The sequence below is a fragment of the Salvia splendens genome, chromosome 22 (genome assembly GCF_004379255.2).
Source record: "Salvia splendens isolate huo1 chromosome 22, SspV2, whole genome shotgun sequence".
Lineage (NCBI taxonomy): Eukaryota > Viridiplantae > Streptophyta > Magnoliopsida > Lamiales > Lamiaceae > Salvia > Salvia splendens.
In genome coordinates, this window is record NC_056053.1 from 21999583 (window position 1) to 22012133 (window position 12551).

A 12551-nucleotide genomic window follows, 5' to 3' on the forward strand; every position below is an offset into this window, starting at 1 on the left:
CATAATGTACAGATTAAGGTATCTAAATTATAATCGTTCTTTAAAATTATTATGCAAAATATTATTTGGTTACATGCGAGTAGAATAGCCCAATTGATGCTTATTTACTATGACTCCGTGTATATTCAAGAAGCTATGTATGATATGTGAGATAATAAAGTGTGTGAATATGCCCAATGAATAGGATGGTAGAATTTATTCATTATTGAAAGTGAAACTATTTCTATAAACATCTAGAGAGGTATATACTATACATATACTTTATATTCTAGTGGATGGTATATGATTTTTAAAAAGGATAAATATAGAGATTTGATAAAAGTTACATTAGTACTTGCAAAACTCAATTTTGATAAAGTAAGAGACATATATTCTGATGATGCCGAGAGACAACGAATAATATCGCCATTTACAAAAGTTGAGTTTGGACCAATAAGAATCTAATAAATAGGAGTAGTATAGAATAAAATATTTGGAAAATGATAACCTACGTTTATAGTAAATTATTCCTTCACATATCCATCATATATGCTATTTGATTTGACTTTTTAGATTTTTAGTTCATCATATTTTGGGTTTCTGGTAATTACAAAATATTATTCTATAGTATTAGTAAGATTTTATTAGATGTGCATGACTTTTGATAGTAGTCATAGTCGGCAGTACGTTATAAGCATAAATAATTATAAAGTATTTATAATTTTAAAACAAAACTACACTAAATAAAAATTGCAAAAATCTATTACAGATGCATGAAAAAATTACATACATGGCCAAAATTCTCAAAATCACAAGTCTCTCGTTGGGGCACTTTCTCTCATAGTGCGACGTTAAACATTTGAGATTCGCGTATAATATAGAACAATTTTCATTAATATGGATAATGTTATGCATGTTTCCGAATTTTATTTTTTCATAATTCTTTCCAATTCTAATGTGAATCTCAAGTGTATTAGCTAAATCAAGTCGCACTATGGTTTTATAAGCAAATAACCAATTTTGGAATCCGCACATCGAATTTATGAGAGTGGATAAAAGAAAGATATGTATGAACGTTAACTTTACCAGAGGAGTCGAGTACATTATATTAGAATGTGTTAATGTTTTGGTGTTTATATAATTTTATCAACATGAATGTTTGATGCATGAGTTTCAAATTTTTACCTTTTGTTCTTGAAAAAATGTTGTAATATCTTTGTTACTACTACTAACATGTTTTACCTACCATATTCATTATTGGTGGGTGTTGTCAAATCTTTCAATTGATTTTATTAGTTATAACTAATTAGTCATAATTAATAGTACCAATTTTTTTCTTAAATACTAGTAATTAATATCAAATTAGAAGTGAAGATTTCGATAAACCAAAATCGATATCTGATAATGAAAGCTCAATCCTACTAACCATGCATAATTTAAAAAATTGATAAAAAATATAAAAAGTTGATCAAAAGGAGGAAATTTCTGAAAGTGGGTCAACCCTAGTATAATAAATACGAATATTTATTGTCGGAACAAATTCGGAATGAGGGGCGTGAAGAGAATTAGGGATTTGAGCTGTTGGATGGAAGAGGAGAAGAGAAGAGATGAGAAGAGAAGAGATAGCAGAGTGGCGTAAGATAGACCGGTGGTGGAAGGAATCTTCGAATCACACAATCTCCTTTGCTGCCTACTTGCTCTCTTCGCGTGCTTCATACGGTCTATTTCACGCTTATCTGCTTTCTCCCCTCTCTCTAACTCGCTCTTTCTCTTTCTAAAACCCTCTCGCCGCCCTTTACTTCCCACGGAACCTCGGAGTTGTTGCTTGTTACTGCTTTGGACTAGGGTTCTCCATGCCTTCTTTTTAAATTTAAGTCGTTTATACTGTTTAATTGCTGTGCCTGTGTTTATTAGTGTTTGATTTAGTAGCTAAAGGGCTTTTTCGTGACAATTGTGTGCTGTATTTCGTATACTAACAAAAGAGGAATTAGGGTAATCAAGCAGTGACACTTACTTTTGTATTGGTTATAGTTGATTATTTAGTAAGTTGTAAGCAGTTTGGTGGAGGAATGGGAGAGGAGGCTGGGAGTCCGGCTAATGCTCGTAATCTTGTTGCCGATGGCAGACCTTCGTACTGGTTAGATGCATGTGAGGATGTGTCGTGTGATGATTACTTTGTTGATTTTGGACCTGGTACAACCAATTCAGTTCCTGGCCCTGAACCACACTCTGGAGGCTGCACGGATCCTGGTTTTTTTGGGGGAATTGATCAGATTCTGGATAGCATAAAGAATGGTGGCACGGACATGGTTAATCATACTCCCATGAATGGTATTACCAATGGAACTCATATTTCCCCTGCCCCGCAAGTGTCTGTGCAGGATCAACGATCACTGTCTAAGAATGCTGTTAATAATGGCAATGGACAAAGTCTGGTGGTCAGTAGCAACAGCTCAAAGAATGACAAAACTAACCTTGGTAAAAGGTCTCATGAAGTTAATGGTTCTGAGCAAAGACGTGACAAAAAAGTTCGTGGAAGGGATCCAATGGAGAGGAAAGTTCGGGATAGGGCTCCCAGAAGGAAGAGACAACGTGGTTGGGATGATATGGAAAGTGATGGGCAGCCGAGAGACCAAGTCAGGAGAAAAGAACGCCATGGTGCAGGTAACTGGAAGGACAGAGACCACAGGGAAGCAAGGGGTTACTGGGAGAGGGAAAAAGTAACTAATGAACTGGTTTTCCGAACTGGTTCTTGGGAAGCATGTAAAAATAGAGATGTGAAAGCAAATGCTCAGAAAAACAACAAATATTCAGGGTGTTCAGAAGAGACAAAACCAGAGCAGCCGACTGAAAAACCTCCTGAGGAGCAAGCTCGCCAATACCAGTTGGATGTTCTGGACCAGGCAAAGAAGAGAAATACAATTGCCTTCCTTGAAACAGGTGCAGGAAAAACACTGATTGCTGTTCTCCTTATGAAAAGCATCAGTACTGAATTGCAAAAACAAAATAAGAAAATGCTAGCTGTTTTTTTGGTGCCTAAAGTACCTCTTGTTTATCAGGTATAATCTTATGGACAATATTCGAGAATGTAAGCTATTTTCATTGTTAATTTCCACACAGATTAAGTCTTTGTTTGATTAAAATGCAGCAAGCAGAGGTAATCCGTGAGCGTACAGGTTTTCTAGTTGGCCATTACTGTGGTGAAATGGGTCAAGATTTCTGGGATGCAAGAAGATGGCTGCGTGAATTTGAAAGCAAACAGGTATTTTGAGTCAAACAACTATTCTAATGTAACTTGAACAAGTTGTGATAATAGTCATTTCAAGACTCTTCCTTATGAAGTTATTCCAAATGTGCTTGTAAAATATTATTAGAAATCTGGAAGGTGTAGACTATGTTGTGAGAGGCTCATTTAAATTTAGAATGTTATAGACTCCTCGTTTCATTACAGTTGAGCTGAATATGGTAGATGAATAATACTTAACGAAGAAAGAGCTACTTGGGAAAGACTACTATAATATAAGACTCACGTATTCTACAAATAGCTTTCTGATCCTTGTGTTGCAGTATTCAGGATTATGCCACACCTCTGACTATTGATTTGTTCTCCATAAACCTTGTTAACTTCATTTTCAAACGTTGTCAATTGTTTTGGGGCACCATTTCTTCATTGCTGAGTAGGTCTATTTGTTTAGAAAGGAATAGTAAAATTTTAGAAAACCTATAACTCACCCTGTCGTGTTAGGACAACACACAAAGCTTTCAGAGCCTTCCTCATGTTTGATACTACTATAAGACATGCATGTTAATTGTTAAATACTTTGGAAAGGAGGACAATCTCAACTGTTTTCACGTGTACTGTTGCTCAACACAGGTGTTAGTGATGACGGCTCAAATTCTTCTGAACATTCTGAGACATAGTATAGTGAAAATGGAAGCCATCAATCTCCTTATTTTGGATGAGTGTCATCATGCTGTGAAGAAACATCCTTACTCTTTGGTGATGTCAGAGTTCTATCATACAACACAAAAGGAGAAGAGGCCATCAGTTTTTGGGATGACTGCATCTCCTGTAAACTTGAAGGGTAATTTTCTAGTGTGTTATGATTGATTATGTTAATTATCTACTACTGTGGACAGCAGAAATTGTCCTAGGTGGAGCTTCCAGGACTGGTCTAGTCAGCCTTGTTCAGTGTCAGGCAGTCTTATGCAGGTCCCTGGGGGGCCATTTTGATCTTTATTTTTATAAAATTATTACCATTTTCTCAAGATTTGGTTTTCGAGGAACTTTCGGCTTTATAATATGAATAAAAACTCAAAATAGCTTGATACATACATGTATTTATTATCAGTTGGGAATCATGGGCCAATTGCTTCAGTATTTCGGTTTTTTTTTGTTGAACCCTAAACTAATTATGTGTAATTCAGGTGTTTCTAGTCAAGTTGACTGTGCAGTAAAGATTCGGAATCTAGAAAGTAAGCTAGATTCTGTGGTTTGTACTATTAAGGACCGTGAGGAGTTGGCAAAACATGTGCCAATGCCTTCAGAAGTGGTAGTGGAGTATGATAAGGCTGCCAGTTTGTGGTCACTCCATGAGCAAATAAAACAAATGGAACAGACTGTCGAAGAAGCTGCTCGTTCAAGCTCCAGAAGAAGTAAATGGCAGTTTATGGGAGCCAGGGATGCTGGAGCTAAGGAAGAGCTGCGCCAAGTTTATGGTGTCTCTGAAAGGACTGAAAGTGATGGTGCTGCTAATTTAATACAGAAGTTGAGGGCCATCAACTATGCACTAGGTGAACTTGGACAGTGGTGTGCTTACAAGGTGAGATTACAACATTTCTGATTTATATGTCACAAGTTTAGACATACATTTGGTTCCAATAAATTTTTTTGTGACTTTTAGTTCCAAATGAGTCCATTAGACCAATACACTAACTGTTTGAACTTCCATTGTCCACTCGATGTGCTGCATTAAATGAATGAATTCTGCAATATATGTATATATATTAGTGATGCTTGCCCCTTTTACAGGTTGCACAAGGATTTTTAACTGCTTTGCAGAATGACGAGAGGGCGAATTATCAGCTCGATGTCAAGTTCCAGGAATTGTATCTGGACAAAGTTGTTTCTCTTTTACAATGTCAATTGTCTGAAGGAGCTATTTTGGAGAGTGATGCTAGAGAGACTGAAACAAATAATGGCACTGCAGATGAGAATGCACCAGAAGAACTAGAGGAAGGAGAACTTACCAACAATAGTGGTAAGTGCTTCTACTTCGTGGTAGTACAAAGTATCATTATTTGTCTCACTCATTGATGATTCACATTATCAAGCATAATATTGCAAAAAGAAATGGCACTTACAATCATGTATGGGGTACAAGATATATAGTACTTGATCTCTGAGTCTCAACTAAGTCCAGATCTGACTGCAAGATTGTTGCTTAGAGTTATACTTATCCATTGACAGCCTTTATCATTCATATTTATTATTTGCTTACTTGCATTTTTGATAACAGTGTTATGTTGAAATAAAATTTTTACATGCTTGCCTTTGTAACCTTCCCTAGTTGGTTAATGTCGTTTCTTGTTAGTCTTCTTTGTCTAAGTAATCAATATGGTCAGCTGTGAAGATTTAGTTAGTAGTCCTACTTGAGGCTTTCTAATATTGCTTGTCCATATATAGAGTAAATCAAACAAGATATTTTCTTTGAGGGTATCTAGTCTTCTCGCAGAATGAATGCTATATAAGTTAAATGACTAGTAAACAATGGCTGCTATTTGTTAATTTCTAGGACAGTAGGACATCAATAATTAGTCAGATCAAGATAACAGTGCTTTGTCTCTATACTGTGCAGCATATGAAATCTTTGAGCTAAGAATTATTCATGAAATGTACATGTCAAGCAACACTCGGTTTGATTTGCTTGTTTTCTCAAGCTTGATGGTGCTAATGTACCATCAGAAGCAGAGTATATACTATTATTTTTATTCATATGTTGCTTATATCCTATTGCTCTCCTGAACGTTTGTTGGATATAAAGTCTTGTATGTGTTAATCCTAGTTGTCTCTGGTGGAGAGCATGTTGATGTGATTATTGGAGCTGCTGTTGCCGATGGAAAAGTGACTCCAAAAGTGCAGTCATTGATCAAAATACTTCTCAAGTATCAGCATACAGATGATTTCCGTGCTATAATCTTTGTCGAACGTGTTGTGACCGCCTTGGTTCTTCCTAAGGTAACCAAGTGCAGAACTCACCACTTTCGTTTTGCATGCTGTTGTCTTCACTTAATCGTTAGTGTGTTTGTGCATGTAGGTTTTTGCAGAGCTCCCATCATTGAGTTTTGTCAAATCTGCAAGTTTGATTGGGCATAACAACAGTCAAGAAATGCGAACCAGCCAGATGCAAGATACTATTGCCCGATTCAGAGATGGACGGGTATGTTGGACTAATGTGATCCCCCCAGATGCCTTAACCTTATCTCATTAAATTGTTTGCGATGTGAATTTTATCCAGGTAACTGTTTTAGTTGCCACTAGTGTTGCTGAGGAGGGACTTGATATTCGGCAGTGCAATGTTGTCATTCGCTTTGATCTTGCCAAAACTGTATTGGCATATATTCAATCTAGAGGCCGTGCCAGAAAACCTGGTTCTGACTACATCTTGATGGTTGAGAGGTAACATGGTTGATAACTTGATATGTGATTTTAGTGCCTGCTGTCACACTTTAAGAGGTACTTTAAATTGCTTAGTTTATGTTACCGATCCATTTGTAGGGGAAATCTGTCCCATATGGCCTTTCTAAAGAATGCTAGGAATAGTGAGGAGACCTTGCGCAGAGAAGCCATTGAGAGAACTGATATCAGTCATCTCAAGGATAACAGCAGCATAAATTCTGCTGAAGATATAGCTGGTTCAGTGTACCAAGTGGAGTCCACTGGTGCTGTTGTGAGCTTAAATTCTGCAGTAGGGCTCATCCATTTCTACTGCTCTCAGCTACCCAGTGACAGGTCTGTCTCTCTCGTTCATTGTTTTCTCCTTTTCTACCAGTTGCTTCTTAAAAATCTTCTCTTTAACCGTTTTCTTTAATGCAGGTATTCAATTCTCCATCCAGAGTTTATTATGGAGCGCCATGAAAAATCTGGAAGCCCTACTGAGTACTCTTGCAAGCTCCAGCTTCCCTGTAATGCACCATTTGAGAAACTGGAGGGACCTCCATGCAAATCAATGCGTCTTGCACAGCAGGCATCTTTCATGCGTCACTATCATTTATAAATTTGTCTAAGTGTATGAGAAATATTTGAATCATAGATTGCAAAATTTGTAGGCTGTTTGTTTGGCTGCTTGCAAGAAACTCCATGAGATGGGAGCATTCACTGATATGCTATTGCCAGACAAGGGAATGAAGGGAGAAGCCGATAAAATTGATCAAAATGATGATGGGGATCCTCTTCCTGGTACTGCTAGGCATAGAGAATTTTACCCTGAAGATGTAGCTGACATTCTCAAGGTTAGTTCCTTGATCTTTCTTTCTGTTACATCCAACTGCCTTATGTTTTGAAACATAATGTGAATTCACGAGTCGTGTGAACTTTATACGCACTTTCTGTGTCTTATTATGGTCAAAGTTGACTAATATTGGTAATACTTTTCCCTTCTGGCTAAATGCGAATCCCACCTCGATACCTTTGGCTATCCTTTACTTACTTACTTGAGCAAAATTAATGTAAAACCCTGTGTAATGGAAAAATTCCATTTGTGAAATACGATTTGTAGTCTTCCTACCGAATAACGGAAGAGTCCACATAGGGTATTGGCATAAACCTGGAGGTTATTTGTAGTTGCGGCTCCAAATTTTTTTATATAAAACTATAAATAATGTATTATGTGCTTATTTTTGCAACTTATGCTCGACTATTAGCTAGGATCTTACAAGCACATTTTCACCATTTTTCTCTGCAGGGAGAATGGGTATTGTCAGGGAGGAGCTGTGACGACTCCAAGTTGTTTCATCTTTACATGTATTCTGTCAAATGTGAAAATGTTGGCTTCTCCAAAGATCCACTCTTAACTCTGGTTTCTGACTTTGCAATATTGTTTGGCAATGAATTAGATTCAGAGGTATTTTACTTTCCTTTTCAAAATCTTTGTTGAGCTTCTAAACAAGGTTCTTAGCATTCTTGCTCACACTTACAGGTACTATCAATGTCAATGGATTTATTTATAGCTCGGTCTTTAGTAACAAAAGCATCTCTTGATTATAAAGGGCTAATAGATATCAGAGAAACTCAGGTGCATTTATCATTTCATTTCAATTTGAATTGTTTGTCATGTGTTTATGAAAGTAGAGCTTGTCAAGAAGATTGATCTTTGTTCTATGTAGCTGGAATCGCTCAAGAGCTTTCATGTACGATTGATGAGCATTGTATTGGATGTGGATGTTGATCCCTCAAATACCCCGTGGGACACAGCAAAGGCATATTTATTTGTACCCTTGACTGGAAGTAGATCTGAAGATGCAGTGAATGAGATTGACTGGGATCTAATTCAGACTGTTACAAAGACTGAAGCCTGGAACAATCCCCTTCAGAGAGCTAGGCCAGATGTTTACCTAGGCACCAATGAACGAACTCTAGGTGGGGATAGGAGGGAATATGGATTTGGAAAATTAAGAAACAGCATGGCATTTGAGCAGAAATGCCATCCTACTTATGGTATTAGAGGAGCTGTTGCCCAGTTTGACGTGGTAAAAGCATCTGGGTTAGCACCTAAAAGAAATGATACTGATTTGCCACACCAAGTTGATTTAGGAGAAGGCAAGTTGATGATGGCGGATTCCTATATAAAAGCAGAAGATCTGGTTGGAAAAATTGTGACTGCTGCTCACTCTGGAAAGAGGTTCTATGTGGATTCTGTACGCTATGATATGACTGCAGAGAACTCATTTCCAAGGAAAGAAGGCTACCTTGGTCCTCTGGAGTACAGTTCTTATGCTGATTATTATAAGCAAAAGTATGTCCTCTTGCCCGTTGTAAATTTGTCTAAATACATTTTTCCGTCGATGCTAATTCTCATGGGTGTCATTCTGGTGGGATTGGTTGGGTTGAGAGAAGAAGGGATTCTTTTGCCAATAAGAGGAGAATAAACTTGCTTCATGTTATGTAGTGTATTTCTACTGCTGAAGGTTCTATATATCCTGCGGATTTTGTTTCTTACCAGCATATTTTTTAAAAAATACTAGCTATTATGTAATACTTTAAATAGTTATAAGTAGAGAGTCTCTGGGCTTGTTTTTTGATATATTCTCATCAACTATTAGAATTCTAGGATGGTTCGTATAGCTTCTCTTCTGCACTTGCAATATGGTGTGCTTGGTTATTAACACCAATCAAATTGTAGGTACGGAGTAGATTTGACATATAAGCAGCAACCTTTAGTAAGAGCCCGTGGTGTTTCCTATTGCAAGAATCTTTTATCTCCACGATTTGAACACTTAGAGGGTATGCTCTTTGAATTAAATTTGAGTATGTCTTGTTAGGCTGATCATTCTGTTATTATATCTGATGAAACACTGAACTTTGTGTTTTAGGTCCTGAGGGTCATTCTGAAGATATCCATGAGAAGATATATTATGTTTTTCTCCCTCCTGAGCTTTGTTTTGTGCATCCACTTCCTGGATCGCTAGTTAGGGGTGCTCAAAGATTGCCATCAATTATGAGAAGGATTGAGAGCATGCTGCTTGCAGTACAGCTTAAGGATATTATTAATTATCCTGTTCCCGCGATAAAGGTTCTATCCATCATAATGAATACTCCATCTTTTATCATTCTTTAGCATTATAGCTGATGTTTTTGCCTTCTGTTTTCAGATCCTGGAGGCTTTGACCGCAGCATCATGTCAAGAGACGTTCTGCTATGAACGAGCAGAGCTATTGGGAGATGCTTATTTAAAATGGGTAGTTAGTAGATTTCTTTTTTTAAAATATCCTCAGAAACACGAAGGTCAGCTTACTAGAATGAGGCAACAAATGGTAAGCAACATTGTACTTTATCAGTATGCACTGGTGAAAGGGCTTCAGTCGTACATCCAGGCAGATCGCTTTGCTCCATCTAGATGGGCTGCACCTGGAGTGCTCCCTGTTTTTGATGAAGACACCAAGGAAGACTCATCATCATTTTTTGATCAAGAAGTTAATTCTGATGGTAGTTTCAGGAGAAAGCATGATGATGAATATGAAGATGAAATGGAAGATGGAGAACTTGAGAGTGACTCTAGCTCATATCGTGTGCTGTCTGGAAAAACACTGGCAGATGTTGTGGAAGCGCTTATTGGTGTATATTACGTCGAAGGTGGAAAGCATGCGGCCAACCACCTTATGAGATGGACTGGAATTGATATAGATTTTCATTTGAAAGAGATAAATTACTCAGTTATGCCGAGTTCCGTTCCCGAAAATATACTGAGAACTGTTGATTTTGATGCACTTGGAAAGGCCTTGAGTATGCAATTCAGTGATAAGGGCTTGTTGGTAGAAGCTATAACCCATGCATCACGTCCATCTTCGGGAGTATCTTGTTATCAACGATTAGAATTTGTTGGTGATGCAGTGCTGGATCACCTAATCACAAGGCATCTATTCTTCACATACACAGATTTACCTCCTGGACGCCTCACAGATTTGCGAGCCGCTGCTGTGAATAATGAGAATTTCGCTCGTGTGGCTGTTAAACATAACCTTCACTTACATCTCCGTCATGGATCAAGTGCACTTGAAAAACAGGCACTTACTGTTTCGTTTTCAGCTGTTGACTTACTGGTTTAAGTTATGCACATTGTATAATCTTCTAAACATCCATTGTCTTTATTTTGTTGCATTTTCAGATTCGAGATTTTGTGAAAGAGGTCCAGGTTGAACTTTCAAAACCCGGGTTTAACTCTTTTGGCTTAGGGGACTGCAAAGCTCCTAAAGTTCTCGGTGACATTGTAGAATCGATTGCTGGGGCTATCTTTCTTGACGCTGGATGTAACACTGCACTCGTCTGGAAGGTCTGATTCTTTATTTTCTCGCATCTCATGTAGAACGCCTTTTCTGGAGCTCTAAGCTTCTTCATAAGATTTGAGATTTCCATATTGAACCACTGAGTAAAAGTGTAGCAACAATCTGTTTCGAATGTTGCCTATTGAACTTGAAATCTCTTGGATTGATGAATAGGTTTTTCAACCCTTGTTGGACCCAATGGTTACCCCAGAAACGCTCCCCATGCATCCTGTTCGAGAATTACAAGAAAGATGCCAACAACAAGCTGAAGGTCTCGAATATAAAGCCACCCGAAATGGGAACCTGGCTACTGTGGAAGTATACGTTGATGGTATTCAGGTTGGGGTCGCTCACAATCCCCAAAAGAAAATGGCACAAAAATTAGCTGCTCGAAATGCTCTCGAGGCACTAAAGGAGAAGGAGATGGCCGATGCCATAAAGAGCGCAGAGGATGACGATGGTCAAGAGAAGAAAAATGGGATCCAGACTTTTACAAGACAGACCCTGAATGATATCTGTTTACGCAGAAATTGGCCGATGCCTCTATACAAGTAAAACATCTCACTACAAGTCCGAACTTCTTTAACAGCTCACATTAAGAGAAAGTGCCTAAACCTAATTTCTCTTCTGTAGGTGTATAAACGAGGGTGGTCCTGCACACGCAAAAAGATTTACATTTTCTGTACGCGTTAATACTTCTGATAAAGGATGGACCGATGAATGCATTGGTGATCCGATGCCAAGTGTCAAGAAGGCGAAGGACTCAGCTGCAGTTCTTCTCTTGGAACTTCTGAACAAATGGTACGCATAACGATTCTTTTACACGCTCAACGGTATATTAGAGAACTTGAAATTATCATTTATTTCGGCGGTGGCAGCAATGTATTTTAATCATTATTTCTGCTGCTTATTTCGACTATGAGAGGTAAGAGAAACTCCGGCTGGAATGTTGATATGACGAGGAGAGGATATAAACATAGAAATTTCATATATTTTGTTTCGCCTCCATTGATTAATTGCTGAATATTTTCATTTTGAGATCATTATATTATTTTCTTTTGTTATTTCTTTAGCTGGATTTGTTCTTTACTATAAATATGAACTTGTGTTGGTCTAGTTTTTTATTCTCTGTTCTAACATTACTAACACAAAATGTGTGTACTGAATGAGTAATGTACACATTTATGTGCTAGTGATGTTAGAATAGAAGATGAAAACCTCTCTTCTGATTTGTAATGAAAATAGTTGTAATTAATGTTAAAATTAGATGTTTCACCTAAAAATAAAAAAAATCAGATGTTTGTTGATGACTTCATGCTGTGGCTTGGGTCACGTTAAATATTTTTTTATGTGGTTTCTGGGGGTCCACGATCATCCAGTATTTCTCACAATTTTGCATTGGTCATCTCCATGGACTATAGTACATTTTTTTTACAAATAATTATTTGGGAGATTCCAGGCGACATTTGGCTCTATAAACCTAAACTTTAGTCATTTTTATTTTGCCTGCTTTAAATTTGCTGGTAAATTAC

At 37.5% G+C, this 12551-nt stretch overlaps 1 protein-coding gene across 1 annotated transcript; it reads left to right on the forward strand.

The window, feature by feature from the left end:
- The first annotated feature begins 1515 nt into the window (after positions 1–1515).
- On the forward strand, positions 1516–12091 carry LOC121787090 (endoribonuclease Dicer homolog 1-like). Its single transcript, XM_042185711.1, has 20 exons — positions 1516–3038; positions 3128–3241; positions 3854–4064; positions 4408–4802; positions 5012–5240; positions 6045–6217; positions 6297–6419; positions 6498–6658; positions 6758–6991; positions 7076–7226; positions 7309–7491; positions 7944–8102; positions 8178–8273; positions 8365–8993; positions 9381–9481; positions 9571–9770; positions 9850–10761; positions 10863–11027; positions 11194–11570; positions 11653–12091. Exons 1-20 carry the CDS (start codon positions 2049–2051, stop codon positions 11828–11830), a joined length of 5781 nt encoding a protein of 1926 aa, XP_042041645.1. The 5' UTR covers positions 1516–2048; the 3' UTR covers positions 11831–12091.
- The last annotated feature ends 460 nt before the right edge of the window (positions 12092–12551 follow it).